The sequence below is a fragment of the Spinacia oleracea genome, chromosome 4, assembly GCF_020520425.1.
Source record: "Spinacia oleracea cultivar Varoflay chromosome 4, BTI_SOV_V1, whole genome shotgun sequence".
Lineage (NCBI taxonomy): Eukaryota > Viridiplantae > Streptophyta > Magnoliopsida > Caryophyllales > Amaranthaceae > Spinacia > Spinacia oleracea.
Window position 1 is genome coordinate 88,374,220 of NC_079490.1, and position 19,521 is coordinate 88,393,740.

The window sequence follows — 19,521 nt, forward strand, 5'->3', positions numbered from 1 at the left end:
AATAGATAAGTGCTTTTCTTAATACACTTGCATCTTGGAACAATTGTCCCAACTCTATTTGAACTAGCCCAAAAGGGGTACTAGGATCATATAGTGGCCATTTACATTTTTTAAAAACTTATGGATCTTCCTCCTCATCACTAAGGTTAAGTGGACCTTCATCCTCGGAATCTCTTTCATAACATTGTCCTTCTGAATCATGATTTCCTAGAAAATCATCTTCATCTTCACCCCAATAGTCATCCCTAGCCTTAGACGACTTTGGTTTTTCTCTACTTTCCCAAACCCCTCTATTGTGATCATCACTCGAAACCTTTTCCAAATCCTTTGTAGTTCTTTTTCCTCCAGATTTATATCTCTTATTGACCCACTCCTTTTTCTTATTTTGTACATCAATAAACTCTTCATCACTACTTGTTGCCTCTACGTCGTCAATTACCACTTCATTGTCACTCAAATATGCCTCCTCAAATCCATCGTCATTTTTGTTTCCTTCCACCACTTCTCCATTCAATGTGACAACTTCTACTGGTATGTTGATATTTGTCATGTCCAATTCTCTTTTCTAATCAAAATTTACATTTACATCATACAAAATATTTCCATTGTCATCTTCTACACAAGAATGAAATAGGAACAGTTGAATGACTCCATGTGTAACCGCTTCGACACGAAGTTCCTCGACTGTTTCATCGTCCCATACAATTTGTAGACCTCTTCCCTTTAGGAGAAAGAAGGTATCCACATAAGCACCGTAATAACCTAAGCTTTTAATTATCCCTTCTAGATTATTCGGAGTAAAATTATTGATATTTAATGTTCCCTCGACACAAGAGCCTCCCACATATTCTATACCCTCCTCTACATCATCTTTGAATTCCATTTTTCCTCCGTGAAAACACTTAAAATTCACAATGTTTGTAGCTTTGGTACCTATCACCATAAATACATGTATATAAACTTATTAGAATGCATTTTATTCTATTTATTGTCAAATACAAGTATTAGGTGTATTAGTGTAATACTGTAAATTTATGTTGTTTGATCCAACAAAAGGTTATAGCCATATGGTTTTAGCTCTACCAATTTTATCACCCGACAATAAACTCTTCATCACTACTTTGCTACATCCTCGATTTTAACACCTCTATAGTAATTAATATAGGATCAATTTTCTTATTCATTGACAAAATACCATTGAGTACTTAGATTTGTTGTATATTTGTACCTATTACCGTAGAAGCACCTGCTATTTCATATATTTATATGGTGGTATTAGTATAACACAATAAGCTAACATGGAGATCTATCAAATATTTTAGGTAATGGTTTTACAACTTCTTATTTTTTGTCAAATTTGATATTTATAAGGAAAAAAAAAAAGATTTGTACAATTTTATTAATGGTTGTTTGTCGATAAACCCTAATATTGAAAATTTGCAGGTATGAGCAATAAACAATAAAGGGGTACATACAGAAAATAGATTACGTACCTGGCGTAGAAGACGACATTGAAGGAAGATGGAGAAGGTTGTGGAGGGGAATATGAACAGAAGCATAAATGATGGAGAGAAGGAGCTGAATATGGAGGCAAACTCCAGAGAAAATCAACGTCAGTTTTTTAAGCCTTTTGATATAGTAGTGTATTAAGATAATCTTTTGTGTATTTTAAGCGTATAAATGAAATTTTTTTTGTGTATTTTTAGCGTATCTATAGAGAAATTAATACTTGTTTCAGAACCATTTCCCAAAATAGTGTTTAAAATAAAAGAAATTCTCAATCTAGTGTTTACCCGAAAATATTTCCCTATACTACTACTACAAAATAGGCTTATAGCAACGGTAATAAACTGTTACCATAGAGCAATTAATCATTGTAATAGTCCTATAGCAACGGTTTGAAAACTGTTACCAATAGGGGGCGTTGCTATAAGTCTATAGCAACAGTTTCTCGGATTTAGGCAACACTTATGATAAACTGTTGCCATAAATAACTAAGGCAACACATTTTATAGGCAACACTTTTTACCTATGGCAACAATTATTCAAAAATTTAAGTCAACATTTACATAGTTAAGGCAACAGTCTTCGCCAACTTAAGGCAACACTTATTAGTTTGGTTTTGGTAGAAGTTTAAACCTAAGGCAACACTTTCTTAACTTATGGTAACACATCCAATTGTATTTACAGCAACGCTTTCTATTTAGTGTACGACAACGCTTTTGTTTTTTTCTTATGGCAACACTTTTGTTTTTTATTATGGCAATGCTTTCATTTGAGTTTATGGCAACACTTTCAATTGGTCCAAAGTTATATTCTCAAATGATTTAGTTATCCATATACATGTAATAAATATGAACTGCGTATATTAAGATTTTCATAACAAATAAGTTAAAAAATGTATACATTTCAAATAGCTTAATTTCATAGGCATAATATCTATTACAATTGTTTGAATACTAAAAAAATATCGGTTCTAAAACTAAATCCATTAAAAAAAAAATCTTGCAATCACGGTCCAGTTACTCTTTTATTAAGACCTATAGTACCATAATATTTATGTGCCAAAAACCCTATAAATCTTCACATATTTAAAGTAGCTTGTAATTCTTGAATATATGCACCATCCTGCACAACAAAAACAAAAAATCAAGTGTAACATTTTTCAAAACAAACTTATTATCAATTAATAAAACCCAAATACGTAAGAAAAAAGAAGCAGAAAATGAATGATTAAAACTAAACCTTAAGAATAATGGATAAATGACAATTTTTTCAATAGCCAATGATTCAGGTAAATTTATCAAGGCTCCCATTGTAGACCCTTATCTATTACACAAGTCTTTAACATAAAATGATAGTGAAAGTGAAAAATCCGGGAGAATTTTGTTTAAAATTGAACTATGCACAAAAATCGAACTAATTAAAACCTGTTCAAAATCCATATGACAAATAATGTCAATACAACACAAGAAATTTTGAAACAATAAACAAATAGACAAAGAAAAATAAGGTACAAAAAAATAAGTTCAAATAAGTTAAGTTCAATTAAATTCAGTTCAACCAAACATAGCCTTATCAAAACTAATATGAACTTATTAAACTTTATCCGAACTTATATTGGTTGTAAAATGAACTTAAAATCCCTAACCAAAACTTAACCAACTTATATTTCCTAAAGAAATTACCTCTCCTGTAAAATATACAGGAAGCTTTTACTTTGCTAATTTGGCTGGGCCAAACTTGCCGCCATCGACCTCCCTTATTTTATGAGAAGCCTGCTATAATGTAGCACCCTGCACAGAGAAAATAGAGGAAAAGAAGGGGAAATATATAGAAAAAAGAATTACATGGTAACAATTGAAGTACTAGTGTTGCAGTCTTATCTTACATCAGATACAAAATGATAAGAACTCATTCTCCTAAAGCTTAATTATATTGTCTTTGTAAATAAAATAGCAGATAGGTATTCCAAAAAGGTTTACCAAGTGATAAATAATGGAAACTGACGGAAAACATAAGAATGTAGCGGGTATATAAAAAACTAAGAGCGCAAAGAACTATAAAAGCCTATTGTCTGACCTTATAGGTTGAGGGAGTGGAAAGTAAAACTTATTTTCTAAAGCTGCTGAACAATAAACAATAAAAATGAGATAATCTCCCCAGTCTAGTCTGATTTAATTTCTACTCAATATACACAAATCGAAACCCAATATAAAGCCTGAACTTAAATTTATACAGATCTAACCCATTAATATGAAAATAGTGAACATCAAACAATAATATTCAACTGTAAACAATAATAACTGTTGCAATAGCTATGATATAGCAACGACAGTAAAACTGTTGCATAAAATGGCGTTGTTATAACCCTTTTTTCTTGTAGTATAGTGTCCACATAGACTCGGACTTCCCGAAGCTAATTAAACCCAAAAAAAAAACAACAGTAGAAAATTAAAATAAAAATGAAAAGAAAAACTGCTTCACCTTCTTCAATCCCGCAATAACAAGAGTCGGGCTTTTCTCCTTCAAAGGCAGAGTCAGGCATATCTCCTATTATCCTTCAAATCGAGGAAGCAACAACTCACCATTGCGCATCAAGCCATCACCACCTTCAAAGGCAAATTATAATTACCAGGTAATGCTTTCCTAAATATTGCACTCATTCCTTAGTTTTATAATCAATTACAGAAAACATTGGTGGGGAATTTGATTATTGAAAAAAAATATTGAGGCATCAAGTTCATATAAGAAATTGATTCTTGCGGATGAATTGCACCCTATTTCACCACTAATTCTTGATTCTTGAATTAGACCTTATTTCTACTAATTATAGGTCTAATATTTCATAGTGCAATTGAGAAGTATTTGAAATCAGTAGGCTTATCAAAATTTCCTAAATAGTGTGGGTTTAATTTGTTTTGCTCATGAATAATGTGTGTATATTGTTTTTCGATAATAGGTCATACACCTGATTTATATTTCTTTGTATTGTAGAAAATGGAAAACTCAAATTATCCATTAATTGGGTCATTTACACGGATGCTCAACGATGACCAGTTTTTAATAAATCAAATGAATATTGATTATGGAACTCATACCAGTCTTTTGGATACTTGTACATCCCCTATTACCAACCACCTGCAACAAGAATCAATAGGATTAGATGAGCTTCAATTTGTGTCTTTGAATCGTAATAAAGTTGATAGTGATGGAGTAGACAGAGAAGGAGAAGATGCCAATGAAGAACTACATATGGTTGGTGATGATATCATTGTAGAGGAGGAAGTAGATGAAGAAGAAAATGTTGTGGCATTAGGTGCTACGGTTCAAGATTTTTCCCATTTAAGTGATGTTAATGATGATGAAGTAAACAAATGGATTACTTGGATTAATTTCTATGGTATCTTACAAACCAGGTGCTGAGTTTTGTGTCGGACAAGAATTTTCCAACAAAAGTGCATTGAATGAAGCTGTTACTAGCTACTCTATAAAAAAAAATCAACGTTTTATTGTACTTGAGTCTAGACCTCACACAGTCACGTTCAAGTGTGGCCGGAAACCAGTTGGGTGTTCTTGGAAGCTAAGAGGTTCACAGAAGAGTTATTCTTCTGATGTGTTTACAATTGTATCCTACCAAGGTCCTCATGATTCCACATGTGTCAGCGACATTCTTCAACTAGATCATCAAAACATGGACTCTAAATTCATTAGTTACCATGTAAGGAATATAGTGGAGGCAGATATTTCCATTAAAGTTCGAGTCCTAATTGAGGTTATCAAGCAACAATTTCATTTCACAATCTCATATAAGAAGGCTTGGCTCGCAAAACAAAAGGCAATAGCTTATATATTTTGTGATTGGGAGGAATCGTTTCAAATACTCCCGCACTTTATGCAAGAAATGAAGAAAGCTAATCCAGGGACTATTGTGCACTTTGCTAACCATCGAACTGCAAATCCCAATTATGAGATTTTCCAAAGAGTATTCTGGGCATTTGGACCCTCAATACAGGGCTTCCAACATTGTCGACCAATTATCACTATCGATGGGACTCACTTGTATGGAAAATATAAGGGGACACTTCTAATAGTTATGAGTGTTGATGCTAACAACCAAATATTTCCCCTTGCTTTTGCCATTGTCGAAGGAGAAAATGGTGAGAGTTGGCCATGGTTTATGGCATGTATTAGGAGATTTGTGACACAACGAACTGGATTGTGTGTACTTTCAGACCGACATTTGGGTATCATGAAAGCTATGACTCAAGATAATAGTGGTTGGACCGAGCCATATGCGTACCATATATTTTGCATTCGCCACTTGACTTCAAATGTCAATACGGAATTCAAAAACAGAGAGTTGAAAAACAAAGTTGGTTGGACAGCTTTCCAACATTAAAAGAAGAAATTTGATTATGGTTTGAATATGATAGCGAAGATGAATGAGAAAGCTCGTGAAAATATATAGGAAAAATTAATGCTTCAAAGTGGTCACTTTGTCACGATGGAGGCTATAGATATGGCCTCAAAACAACCAACTTAGCAGAGGTGTTCAACAATGTACTTAAGGGAGCTCGTTTCTTGCCAATCACGGCACTTGTGAAGCTTACTTTCTATCGTGTGAACTCATATTTTGTGGAGCGGCATCGATTGTCAAAGAAAAGGTTGATAGATGGTCATGCATACACTATAAAAGTAACTAAGGACTTGGATACTAATACATAAAAAGCTATGCACCACAAGGTTGATATGTTTCATCATGAACATGGAATTTATCAAGTTACAACGGGTCGTGGTAATAGGGCTGATAGAAAGGGTGGTCATTCCTACACTGTCAATTTCAGCTTGAAGACTTGTACATGTAACAAACTTTAAATTTAGAAAATCCCATGTTCTCACGTGCTTGCTTGTTGTAGAGCATACAGCCTCTCCCCCTCTCAATTCATTGATCCTTATTTCACATCTGGAGAATATGTGGGAACTTATAAAGCTAGATTTTTTTTCCCATTCCTGACAAAGACTATTGGTCGCCTTACAATGGACCTAAAGTAGTTGCTGATACTGATCAGAAACGTACCAAGGGGCGACCCCGTCTAAACGGTTAAGAAATGAGATGGACGAATCGGTTCGAGGGAAAGTAACATGTAGTATATGTAGACAGAAAGGTCATAATAAGAAAACGTGTTCATTAAGGTAGTGTTGTGTTTAATATGGAAGCAATTTTTTGAAATTCACATTTTATCCCTTTTATTACTTAACATAAACTCATGTTTTTTTTGTTGCTGTGATGGGCAGATCACATGATTCGCATGGAGGTTCATCAACATCTACATCTCGGACCACGTAACCAAACTACATTCTCAGTTACTTTGTCCCTGGTTGTTAAAGAAGATCATGGAAAAAAAGGCAGCATCATCATCAGTTTTGATTTACTTTTGGAAGTGTGATGAATTTGGTTACAAGTTAGTAATACATTTATTCTAATTTTTTATCTGCTAACTAGTTTGTTAGTTATACTGGACATTGAATATAAAAACGCTTAATTTTGGGATCGACAACTAGGATGCTTTGTTGTATTTGTCAGTTGATATTTCAATATTGTCACAGCCTTCTCCTTTTACCTCCTTTGGATCTAATAAAGTTCGGCAACGTCTTGAGTATATCTTGCTGCAGTATTGATTCCTTGGCGTGTAGATTGGCAGAAGGATTGTGTGTATACGTTGTAGTTGTTGGATGTGTGTGCAGGTGTATGGTGTGCATTGTGGGTTAAGTGTGGTCTGTGTGTTTTGGTGTACGAATGTGAGTCATATATTTTTGGGGTCCCCTGTGGTACGTTATGCCTAAACAAGGCATTCAGATCATCATATAATTATGGCATGGATTGTTCCTTTGTTAGAATGTATGTCTGCTTGTTTATTTTGCAGGATCCTTGGAGATATATTTTTGGGAGCTTATCACACTGTCTTTGACTATGGTAATATGCAGCTAGGTTTCTCTGAATCTGCTTAAGCTAAGTCCCTGCTCGTGCCATGTAATTGTAGCTGTGTAAAAGTAGTAGTCGTTCTTTAAATGGTGTTGTAGACCGAAGGATGGGAGAATACGTACACATATTGTTATGTGATGTTGGTGTTCTGTAGCTTAAAGAACGTCAATCAAACGCAGCTTTTTGCAAATTTAGTTTGTTGACAGCTATTTATGCATCTTCACTAGTCTGTTACGTGATTTAGCACCAATAAATGACATTCTTATCATAAGTTGCTGCTCATGTTGTTGAGCAAAACATTGGTTGGAGGTTGCTTAAACCATTTTATCAAGGAAAAGGAGTGATAGTGTAATGTAATTTGGTTAACATAACTATATGATAAAGCGAAGCCATCTGATTTAAGTGTTAATAGTGTAATATAATTTGGTTAATTTCTAGAAAACTTGGTGAGTTTAGGTAGTGGAGGGAACTATAATCGTCAAATAAAAAATAGTGGAGGGAACTAATCTCAGTCAATGAAATGGGTTCTATTTTTCACTTTCTGAAAAAGAGCGGCAAATCTTGGATTTTTTTTTTTCTTTAATTACAATTTGGGTAGGATTAGAAGAAATAATATTAGGTTTGTAATTCCCAATCCTATGTGGACACTAGATTATGGAATTAGTTTTGGAAAAGCACTAGAATGAGAATATGTTAATTTCTAACACTAGATTGGGAAACAGTTCCTTGTTTTAATTATTGGTATTTTAAATTCCCAAAATACGATTTAAATTTGTCTAAAAGATAACATTGGTTTAAATTGCATATTTATAAAGGTTTAGGGGTCAAATTGCTACCATCACAAGAAAGGGGGTTAAATTACACGTGTGATAGAAGTTGAGGGGTTAATTGACTGCATTGCCGATTTGATAAATAAGTTTCATTCCAATGCGGAATGGGAAATATGTTTTAAAATAGGATTTTTTGCCAAAAAAGACCTTTTATAAGCATTTCTTTGCGAGAAAGGACCTTTTATGTCAAAATTGGTGAGATGGGACCAAAAACACAACTTTTTTTGCCAAGAGGGACCTTTGGCCGGATTCTTGGAGTCAACTCTATTTTCTGGCATTGACTTCGACACGTGGCAACCGGAAACCGCCACGTGTCAATATACTTAATTAAAAAAAAAAAAAATCCCATTTCTTTTCCCTCCAAAACCAACTTCTTTTTACTGAATTTTTTTTACCCAAAAAAAAAACGCGATTCTTTTCTCTCTCCTCTGCTCCTGAAACGCCATTGTTGATGAAGATTCAAGCTTGAAGGAAAGTGGTTCTTCACTCAAATTGCTTGCCACGAATTGTTACTCAGGCCTCCACGAATCAGGTATGCTATTTTTCCCCCTCAAAATCTTCTTCAATTGTTGTAATTTTAGGTCGAAAAAATTAGGGTTCTTACGAAATTTGGGGATTTTGTAATTCGTTGTGTATTTGTGTTTTAGATTGACAATGTCCCGTCAAAAAGCGAAAATATGTGGTTGTGGGTATCCCGTTGTTCAAAGAACATCGTGGACACATGAGAATCCGGGGAGGAAATTTAAAGGTTGCAGATTCTACAACTTCGAAACTGGGCAAAGGGGATGTGATGCATTTGATTGGGTTGATGAAGACATTCTTGAGTGGCAAAAAGACGTCACTAATCATCTTCTTTCAGAAAAGCAGAGGCTTGCAATGGAGATGAAAATAATTAAGGGAAGAGCTGAATTCATGGAACATGAAATGAAGAGGTTGAATGAGGAGCATGAGAAGATGAAGGTGAAGTACGAGAAGATGAGGAAGAAGGCAGAAGGCAGAAGGAAGTTCGAAGATTAAGAATGAACATGTCTACATTCTTATTTCTCTTTGTGCTATTGTTTCAGTTGTGGTTAGTGCTTTGTATGTCATGATGTTTGCCTAGATTAGTTCAAGGTGAATGCACTGAAATTACGGGACGAAATGTATTAGTGCAATGACATTGATGGTTAATGATGATTAATGAAGAATTTCTTCCCTATTGTTGGTCATTGGTAGTTGTTGATCTTTGAATGATTGTTAATCTTTGAATGATTTCTATATAAACCCGAGGTAATATAAACCCGAGGGAAAAAATGAAAAAATTCCTATATAACCCCGAGGATAAAATATGAAAAAAATGCTTTTGTAGTCGGGTTTTGCATCCCGAGGTAAAATTAATATAACTCGACATGTGTTGTTTTAGTTGTGTTAATAAACCCGATGTAATTTCCTAAATAGCTTTATTGTAGAAGTCGGTTTTAAAAAACCCGACTTTAAATGTAAATTTTAAGTTGCTTTGAACTAGAAGTCGGTTTATAAACCCGTTTTATTCATGAACTTAAAAGAGTTTGACTGACCTCAATATATATGTCTAGTTTGAGACGGGCAATTATCGAGGTCGAGACGAGTTGAGGCTACGTTTCTTAGTAGACTTTTAAAACACGAGGCAAATATGATTGCTAATCCACATCGATTCATATATATAGCAAAGCTGACTTTGTCCAAAATGATCAAAGCAAAAACATGATCAAAGTTGACTTTCTCCAAAATATGACCAAAGTTGACTTTACAAAACAAACAACTTGTTAACTAATCTGACCCAAAATAACCCAAAAAAACTGTTACTGTTAAGTTATACAAACATTGCAAAAGTTTAGGAAATTCTAATGCTAGTTTTTTGCCAAGGAAACACAACTTTTTTGTGATGATTGTGAGCTTTGGAGAGCGTTGACTGAAGTTGTCTTCCTCTTCTTACTTGGATGCTTTGCAGGGGCTGGTTGTTTGCCCTTTGATGCCACTGTTTTTCTCCCACCAGTTGGCTGTGCTGATGTGGATGCAGCTTTCCTTTGGACAGGTGATTTCCTTCTGTTTGTTTCTGTTTGTGATGATGATGCAGTGATGTTTTGGCTAGGTGCAGACTGGTTGAGGTTGGTTGTTGCTTGCTGTGCAGACTGTGCAGTGTTGGTGTGCTGTGCAGTCTTTGTTCTTGGTCTTCCCTTAGGCTGCTTTGGAACACTTTGTGCAGCTGGTCTCCCACACTTCTTCCTGTTGTGGCCCAATTGCCCACAATTCCCACAAGTGTTTTGCTTCCTAGCCCTTTTCACCTTGTTCTCCTTTGCCTCACCAGCCTCTTTCTTCCTCTTTCTCTTTGAAGGCCTTCCAGGCATCACCCTATATGGTGGAGGGAGTGGTTGTGGCAGTGGTGACTTGTCCCACTGTTTCTCACCTGGCATAGGAGAGAAGTGTGGTGCATATGTGGCAGCATACGTCTTAACATGGTATGCCGGGTGCACAAAATCTTCGTAGTTCAACCTTCTTTTGCTATACATGCCAATGCATGCCAACAAGGGATTCCCATGAGTGTCCACCTATAACATCCACACGTCTTTGTTTGAAGATTCACAACAAAGGTGTCCCCATCATGATCCACCTCAAACTCATACAAATCAGATTGAATCAACCTCATTTTGCTCACCTCTTTTTGTCCCCTCTCAATCATCTTTAACACAGATGGCATTATCAAACCCACAAACTGTTTCAACCCCTCTCTCTTTGCACAACACCGCTTCATCATATACCTCCTAATCCACTCCATCAAAGACAGTATGGGTTTCTCCCTAGCTTCCTTCAGAACATGGTTGAAACTCTCACAACAATTGTTCAACAACATTCCAGATTTTTCCCCAGAACTAAACCCATGCCTAGACCAATGGATGACAGGGATACTATTCAAATACCCAAATGCCTCTGGATTTAAATCCTTAATATCAGCCATGTATTTATCAAAATGGTGCTGAAATGAAACAAATAGGAAAACAACAATGTGAACAATCAATTTATGTAAAAAAAAAAACAGATTGGGTAAAAACAACTTGGACACGTATTCGTTTCCGATAAAAGTTCCCGAGTCAAGAACTTGGACACGTATTCGTGTCCGATAAAAGTTCCCTAGTCAAGAACTTGGACACGTATTCGTGTCCGATAAAAGTTCCCGAGTCAAGAACTTAAAGTTCCCGAGTCAAGAACTTGGACACATATTCGTGTCCGATAAAAGTTCCCTAGTCAAGAACTTGGACACGTATTCGTTTCCGATATCACAACAACAAAAAGCAAAAAAAAACACATAACACTCAAGTTATGGCATCACACTTATGCTAACTATATCTAACATAATTAAACAAAAACCACCACTGACGTTGGTAGAAGCCCTAGCAGCTTTCCAAAAGCTCTCTCTGTATGCCTCCCTTGGGAACTTCAACTTAAAGTTTGCCCATATATATCTGCAGCAGTACCTTGTGTCTGCATTTGGAACAACAATCCTGAAAGCTTCAAGCAACCCCTGCATTATAGCACCAAAAAACAGAAAGAACAACCATGTTAGCAACAACAAAAAACAACAATGTTAGCATCCAGAAAAACAGTGAGCAAAGAGAAGAGAGAACAGACCTTCTGTCTATCTGACATGTAAGTAACATCAGCATTATCATCATCCATTTCTTCCTCTCTTTCATGCACCCATGTCACAGCATCCTTCACAGGTTCAATATCCTTCACAAGTAGCTCAAGGAACCAAGTCCATGTGTCTGCATTTTCAGTTTCAACCACAGCCCATGCTACGGGAAAGATGTTGTTGTTGCCATCTTTCCCAACAGCAGTTAGCAAGATTCCTGGATATGGTCCTCTCAAATGGCAGCCATCAACTCCTAGGATAGGCCTACAACCACCCATGAAGCCTTCTTTGCAAGGTTGAAGGCAGATGTACATTATCTGAAACATGGCCTACATGAAATTTACCTTTTCGTGGCGAATATTTAGTACCGAGTATATAATTGCTACTATAAGTTAATAGTGTGTGTTAAATAATATAGACAATTATCCCACTTTATAATCGCTATATTAGCCTTTAATTAATCAAGACAAAAAACTAATTAGATATTATTCCCCGTATATTGTCCTATTTCACATATTGCGCTCAACTTTTCGTTCAAAACTTTTTCGCTCAAAACTTTTCAGTTCCCTCCACTGCCTTCCATCTTCTCAAATTAGGGTTAAGATCAGTCTTCTCTCATCCTCCATAGGTGACACCAGTTGATACCAAAATCTTGAACTCGAAGCGCGGGATTCTAGGAGAGGGTGTGAATAATTCACGCAAACATTGGTCGGGTTTTTCATCCTGGATTATTAAACTGATTTCACGAAACTCCATTGCAGTTGTTTCATCACAAGTTCAAGGTAATTTTCCTCTTTTATTTTAATTCTTTTCGAATTTTGGTTTAATTTTCCTAATTATTTTCGAAATTTGTGAATTTTCCCAATCCGGTAATCCTTTTCAAAATTTGGTTGATTTTTCCTAATTCTTTTCGATATATGAATGATAATTACATATTAATTCGGTTTCCTTTGTCATCGCTTCTCTCCTGGCCTCAAATTGATCCGTTAATTTCACGAATTTCCAGGTGATTTCCCTCTTTTATATTCCAATTATTTTCGAATTTTGGTTGTATTTTCCTATTTCTTTTCGAATTTTGGTTAAATATCCATATTTTTGTTCAAATTTTGGTTGAGATTTCATCCTCTGGTTCATTTTGAATTGCTTTTACAGTTTGGGTTCAGTACCATGATTTGTTGTGGTTAGTTTTGTTGTTTCCTTAACTGTTGACACCTCTCATGATGATATACCCAATGGGATCGGAGCATAGGACTTAATTCTGTTCAACGGAATTATCTGCGGGTTTCAATTAGGGATTCGATTCTTGTCAGAAGGTTGGGTGGTTTATCTTCTAGTTTGTGATCTTGAAACTTTTGCTTGACTCCTTTTCATTTTCCCTTGTTTGTAGATTTGTACCTCCTCGAGATTTTATACTTGCAGTGCTTACTGTTGAATTGGGCTATTTATCAAGAGCAAAAGCAAGAGAAGAACAGGTGTGTTCATTTTCCATTTTGTATTGCTGGTTATTGTTTCAAATCAGATATGTGTACTTTTAGAAAAAGGTGATTTCTTATTGGTCACTCGATGCTTCCATTTTCTTTGTTGTTGTCTCTAGAACTACGTAATCTACTTAACCCGTTACCTCTATGCATATTGATTCTGGGGCCGTACAGTTTGTTTCTATGAACTCTGATTTTTTTGTTGGTTATCAGGTTGATGCCATTGTTGTAACTCAGACCAGGCAAGTTTATTTTATTTAAATTTTGTGTTTCCTGCTTTAGTTTGTGTGTGTATAACTGTATATATATGCGTGGAAAATTCTTTGCATGCTTGAATCCTCTGGTGCTGCACTGCTGCATCAGCTGTAGCTGACTAGCTGAACAACACTGACATCAGGACAATGGAAATTCAAATAGATATATCTTTTTATTTATAGATAGTATTGGCCCCTTTCGTACTTTTTTTACAATTGCTATCCAAACCCAAATTCCTAACCCCGACAAGATTTTTAACAGTCATTTATATCAAAACTAAAGGAAACATTCCTAATTTCCAAATAGCACTCAGACATTCGGCCGATCCATCCTCCTTATCTTTACTGCCTTTATATAACACAAACTTGCAGTCAATCTAAGAGGTCTCTAATATCTCTAGTCTAGCAACCAATTGCTAATCTGAGGTAGACTTTAACTATGGTGTTACTTGACTCTTATACTAGTGTTCGACTGTGTACACGTCTGAGTGTTACAACTCACAATTGGCCAGTTATGGAACTGTTGTGGTTTTAGTTTAGAATGACATGTCGTGTGTCCCCATATTGGAATGTCAAGCATATGGCACGGGTATCTTTTCTTAGCTAAAGGTTTTTGAGTATCATAGCTCCAAAGAACGGGTTAAAATCGCACATACATTTGTAGCAAAACATGCCCTCTTCTAGTTAGATTTTTTTCTTCAAAACGCACATACATTTGTGAAAAGGGATGAGGTTATCCATACCTGTAATCGTACTGAGTTCTTGCATTCCAAATGTGCTTAGCTATAAGATAATTCTTGAATATATGATCTCAACTGTCTTCATTTTATACGGAGAAAATGACATGGTGTGATTCTACATTCCCTCTTCTAGTTAGATTTTTTTTCTTCAAACAAGTGCATTATTAATCAATTTCTAGCAAAACATATTTTCTTTAGGCGTAATCTCCACACTCTGAAGATTTGACTTAAACCTCTGATCCCCTTTTAACTATGAGGTCTAAGCTTGGTCATTGGAGGATAAAGACCAGTATCCTAATTTGAAATATCATCAACTTTGTTCAACATTAGCAGTTTATCTTCATAGTTGTTAGCTGGAATATCCATGGAAAGAATCTATAGGCCATCTTTTCTTGAGACCACCGGAAGACCATGTTCAAAATTTGCTTCTTTCATAGAGAGAAAGTCGTGCTTCTCTTTCCTCTTAACAATTTCTTTGATGACTTACTTTTTGCAGGTTCTGAGTACCTAGGCAATGACTTTCTTTTCACAGTCAACTAGGTTGTTGTTGAGGGACAGGAAAAGTAAGATAGTGAAAGGGGGATAATGTCAGCGGACACATACATTAGTTTTGAGGCAGCTGGTGGAAGTGGGATAAAGGTATTGTCTCCAATTCTTTGTAATCGAGCTTGAACTTATATTGTAAGAACTTGATTACTAATCAAGTGGTTGTTATCTGTCTTCATTGTGTTCAGATCTGCTAATATTCTGAGATTGTAGAAGCATTGATGGAGAAATGATTGTATCTTAATGTGATTTTCAAATAATCAATCAGCGTGAATCAGCTAGCAGCAACCTATTTAAACAAAAAGAATTCCATTTGAAGGAACTTGGTATAGGTGGTCTGGGTACATAGTTTGCAGATATATTTCGAAGAGCTTTTGCCTCCAGGGTTTTCCCCTCCACATGTTACTAGCAAGTAATATCTTAGCTTTAGTTGATATGTCTTTGGAATATTTATATTATGAATTACTCATCTGTATTTTGCATTGGTTACTGTAGATTGGGAATCAAACATGTTAAAGGAATGCTTCTTTTTGGGCCTCCTGGTACTGGCAAGACTCTGATGGCACGTCAAATAGGAAAGATGTTGAATGGAAAGGATCCAAAGGTATATTTAATTAACCTTTGCGGGCTGCTTATTTTTCGAGATAACGGGTTTGACAGCTACATAACTACAAATTGTTATTGTTATTGTCATTTAAATTTTTTTTCTTTGACTAAAATCTTTGAGACATATTTCTGGAGTTCGTATTGGTTCTGAGTAAACAAGATCTGTTAATTGGTCATTGGGCATGATTACATGTTTTGCATTTACCTTTGATGTTGGAGGGAGAGTTTGGGTTCTTTACCATGATTTGTTGTGGTTAGTTTTGTTGTTTCCTTAATTATTGACACTTCTCATGATGATATACACACCTTAAATTAGCTATAAGTTAGTTAGAATTATACAAAGTTTGACAATACTTATCTAAACTATCAATGTGAGGTCAAATTCAATGTATATCCTTCTTAAGTTAGTGTTTTTGGGTGTGTTGACTGCTTCAGGATCTCCCAACCAGCTTGTCCTTCTTATTCTCGAATGGATCTGAATCAGATCAAACATGTAGCTCGAGCTTCTGGATCAGCCGCCAGCTAGAAGCTAGCTGTTGGATCTTCCACAAGCTAGTTGTTGCTGCTGCTATCAGCTAGCTAGGTGTTGCTGCTGTCAGCTAGCTACTACTGCTGCTTTCAGCTAGGTGATGCTCTGCTGCCTGCCAGCCAGGTCAAGTTATTGTTATTGCTCTTCACAAAGTCTTAACAAATTTGAACTTGCAAATTTAAAGAATGGCTCCTATGTCTGAGAGCTCTATTGTATGTTCAAATAACAACGTTGGAAAAGCATCTGCATCTTTTGTGCCTTTTTAACATAATTCTATGGTATTGTGGCATTGGACAGAGATGCTCTGAAGCCTGCTGCCACTAAAGCTCCAGCCAACATCTGCGCTGAACTGGTTATGAGAGAAGCAGCAAGGCCTGTTGTTGTTGCTGATAACCCCAACCTACTAATCTCAAGAAGGTTCCTGCTGGAGTTAATAGTATAAACAACTACTACTGTGCTGACGGTCATAACACTGGAAATTTCATCACGGTATGACTGCAACAACATCAACTTTTTCTTTTCCCCGTCTAAAATCTTATGCACATAATTATAACCAAATTCCCTTGGTACTTACTATTAGTTTTAACTCTTTGATTAGATAAGATTCTAAAAAGAGGGGGAATTCTTATTTACGTAAGCATTATAGTGTGACCTTATTATTATCATGCATACTTGGGATGTTCAATCAGGGTTCCTTATGGGGGGGAATAGTTGAAAATGCGTGTCATAAAAGCATTGAGCAATATGGAAAGTTGAATATTCTAGAGCTTCTTCATTGCTGAAAATTATTTTCTGACTTTGAAAATTATTTATTTTTAAGAAATTGAATCATGAGGGATTTCTGGTGAGGTCTAAGTGTCATTCTTTCTCTCCTCTTATTGATTCAGTCTAATTGACTTGTGCTCCGTATTTGTTATTGTTAGATTAGTTACAAGTAGTTGGCCTTTGTTAATGAACTATGCTATTCGTCTGCCTGAATCTCAGACCAACTTGTCTTCAGCGTTTGAGCGGTGATCCCCTACTTGTAACTGTGGCAGAAATGTTGCTCCATACGAAATCACCTCTAAATATATTCATTATTTTGTGAAGTTTTTGCTGATGAATGATAGATAATTAAAATAAACTGTTATTTATCATGGATTTCTCATACTAATACATTGACCTTTACTTCCTATATTAAGATTATGGAATTACCCTTTATTTTCCATTATTCAACTCTGTATTAGTTTGCTACTTTCTTTATTGAAATTCTGCCCTTTTTTTGAGTGGCTTGCTATTTGTATTGTATGTTGCAGTGTATTAATTGTAGAGAAATATTTTCTTACTAGTGATATTAATTATCGTACATTTTTTGGACTTGCAGATAACTCTTTATTTGGCAACGATGAAGTCTTACTTATTTGGGGAAGCACATGAAGTTATCGACTTATTAGTTATTTCGTTGTTACATTGTAGTAGTTGATTAGTTGTTTATCTTGCCATTTGCAAATTATTAAACAACATTTTTGTTAAGTTTTTAAGACTATTAGACAATTATATATCACCTATGTAATGACTTATGATTTACTCTATATGAGTTATTTATTTATGATATTATTTTTTATCTTATAATTATCTAGGATTTTAAATTTATATTCATATATAATTATAATTGTCAACATGCTTGATATCGGCAACTTTTGACAAGCCTAAGTATTTTGTAGCGATTATAATCGCTGCTATAGACTGTCAATCTGGATTGTTATCTAAGCAAATGTATCAATTACGAAATTAATAGTATCACTTAAATTTGCAACAATAAATAACCTATGGCAGTGATTATAATCGACACGATAGGTATCTAATAGCAGCTATTGCATTCCCTACTATAGCTACCAACAACATCGATTCTTTTGCCGCTAAAACTAATATATTTGGCATGTGAAATAATATATTGTAATGATTATAATTGCTACAATAAGCGATACTATTATACATAGTATTTCGTATCGATTATTTTGGTCTACCCCATTGAATGTAATAATCGCTACTAAAGGCTACAACAACGGTGGCTATCGCCTCGAATAGCTAATTGCTGGGGAATGTTTTCGTAGCGAATATATTCGCTACTATAGACCAAAATAATCACCACGAAAACCCTTTTTTCTTGTAGTGTGGGAGGGTTGTTCTCAATGCCTTCAAGCTTCACTACTGCTGTACTACCTGGGATGTACTTCCTAATTGCACCAACATACTCCCAAACCCTTTTGTACTCCTCTACAGCATCCCCATAAATCATTTTCAAGTTCAGTTTCTTTGCATAATAGCACTTGTAATATCCAACCTCAGATTCTACCTCCCTCCTTACCCTTTTAATGAATGTGTCCATCTTTGTGGATGAGTCATCCCTCCAATCCTCAAGGTACCTTTCAGCCAAGTACTCAGAACTCACCTTAGGGTTGTCATGTTGATGCCCACACACATGTCTTAATCTTAAACTCTTAATCTGAAATGTCTCCTCACCTTTGACCTTCCTACAATGGACCTTGTAATTGCACTTTCTTTTAGCATCACAAGTGCATTTTACCCTCTTAGCATTTTTCCACTCACAATCACACCTATTAGCACAATAAACAGTGATCCTATGACTTTTGTTGTGCAAAAAATAGTAATTGTATCCGTTCTCAATGGCATGATTCCTTAAAGCTTTCCTAAATGTTTTCCTAGATGGGAATTTAAGACCAACACTCAACTTAATCCCAATCTTGAAGTCTGTTCTAGGGTTGAACACAGGGTAGCTTACCTCTTCATCCTCACTCCCATCTACACTCAACACCTCATCCTCACTGCCATTATTCAAGTCTGCATCCTCACCCAAATTTATTCCACCATCCAAAGCATCCCCAACCTCAAGATTAGCACTGTGAATATGAACCCCCTCTAAACTCCTAGCTACTATCTCATATACATCAAGATCCACATTTTCAGTGAACAAATCATCATCACTGTCATCCTCATAATCACCTTCACTCAACACAACATCACTGTCAACCTCACTGTCTCCTTCACTCTGCTCTCCATGCTCTTCCTGAACCTCTCCCTGCTCTCCAGTGAACTGTAACCCCTTCCCCTGATCAGCCTCTAACTCCTCCTGCTCAAGTATAGGTTCAAGGGAAACAAGGGGTTTGACTGGGTTGTTAACTGTGTTTTGTGAGCTGAGATTTGAAGTTGTGTTGTTGTTGTTCACATAATCTGATTTTGTTTGTGTAGGGGGAGTGAGAGCAGCAGGGTTTTTTTGAGAGGGAGGCAATGCAGCTGAGTGTGTGAGTGGAGGTTGTGAGGAGTGTGTTTTGTTGTTTGAGGAATTAGGGTTTGATGACTCACCACTCTCATTATTGGCACAGCTCATTTGTGATGACTCCCC

General features: G+C 35.7%; 2 protein-coding genes and 1 long non-coding RNA gene across 6 annotated transcripts; 2 read left to right on the forward strand and 1 right to left on the reverse strand.

Moving 5' to 3' along the window:
• The first annotated feature begins 4,500 nt into the window (after positions 1-4,500).
• Positions 4,501-5,902, forward strand: LOC130471686 (uncharacterized). The gene is made up of 2 exons (XM_056841951.1): positions 4,501-4,819; positions 4,920-5,902. The coding sequence occupies exons 1-2, from the start codon at positions 4,501-4,503 to the stop codon at positions 5,900-5,902; spliced, it is 1,302 nt and encodes a 433-aa protein (XP_056697929.1).
• Positions 5,903-10,184: 4,282 nt separating this feature from the next.
• Positions 10,185-12,279, reverse strand: LOC110789209 (uncharacterized). The gene is made up of 4 exons (XM_021993854.1): positions 11,962-12,279; positions 11,711-11,854; positions 10,991-11,308; positions 10,185-10,883 (listed from the first exon to the last, which is right to left on the reverse strand). Exons 1-4 carry the CDS (start codon positions 12,277-12,279, stop codon positions 10,185-10,187), a joined length of 1,479 nt encoding a protein of 492 aa, XP_021849546.1.
• A 219-nt stretch (positions 12,280-12,498) lies between these two features.
• Positions 12,499-17,714, forward strand: LOC110789208 (uncharacterized). 4 transcript variants are annotated; one of them, XR_008919725.1, is made up of 9 exons: positions 12,499-12,747; positions 12,972-13,278; positions 13,353-13,437; positions 14,934-15,076; positions 15,172-15,395; positions 15,479-15,587; positions 16,025-16,241; positions 16,416-16,607; positions 17,482-17,714. It is a non-coding gene; the product is annotated as an uncharacterized lncRNA (long non-coding RNA). The 4 variants fall into 4 exon arrangements; XR_008919723.1 differs by having other exon boundaries at positions 12,972-13,437; XR_008919724.1 differs by having other exon boundaries at positions 12,972-13,437; positions 16,025-16,215.
• Positions 17,715-19,521: the final 1,807 nt, after the last annotated feature.

Bases quoted from the DNA above. Each gene is read 5' to 3' on its own strand.
- LOC130471686 (XM_056841951.1), top strand. From the start codon at position 4,501: ATGGAAAACTCAAATTATCCATTAATTGGGTCATTTACACGGATGCTC. The intron at 4,820-4,919 runs GTGCTACGGTTC...CTTACAAACCAG, and splicing joins AGAAAATGTTGTGGCATTAG to GTGCTGAGTTTTGTGTCGGA.
- LOC110789209 (XM_021993854.1), bottom strand. From the start codon at position 12,279: ATGTACATCTGCCTTCAACCTTGCAAAGAAGGCTTCATGGGTGGTTGT. The intron at 11,309-11,710 runs GTCAGTGGTGGT...GTTTCATTTCAG, and splicing joins CTGCTAGGGCTTCTACCAAC to CACCATTTTGATAAATACAT. The intron at 10,884-10,990 runs GTGAGCAAAATG...TGGATGTTATAG, and splicing joins TTGAGAGGGGACAAAAAGAG to GTGGACACTCATGGGAATCC.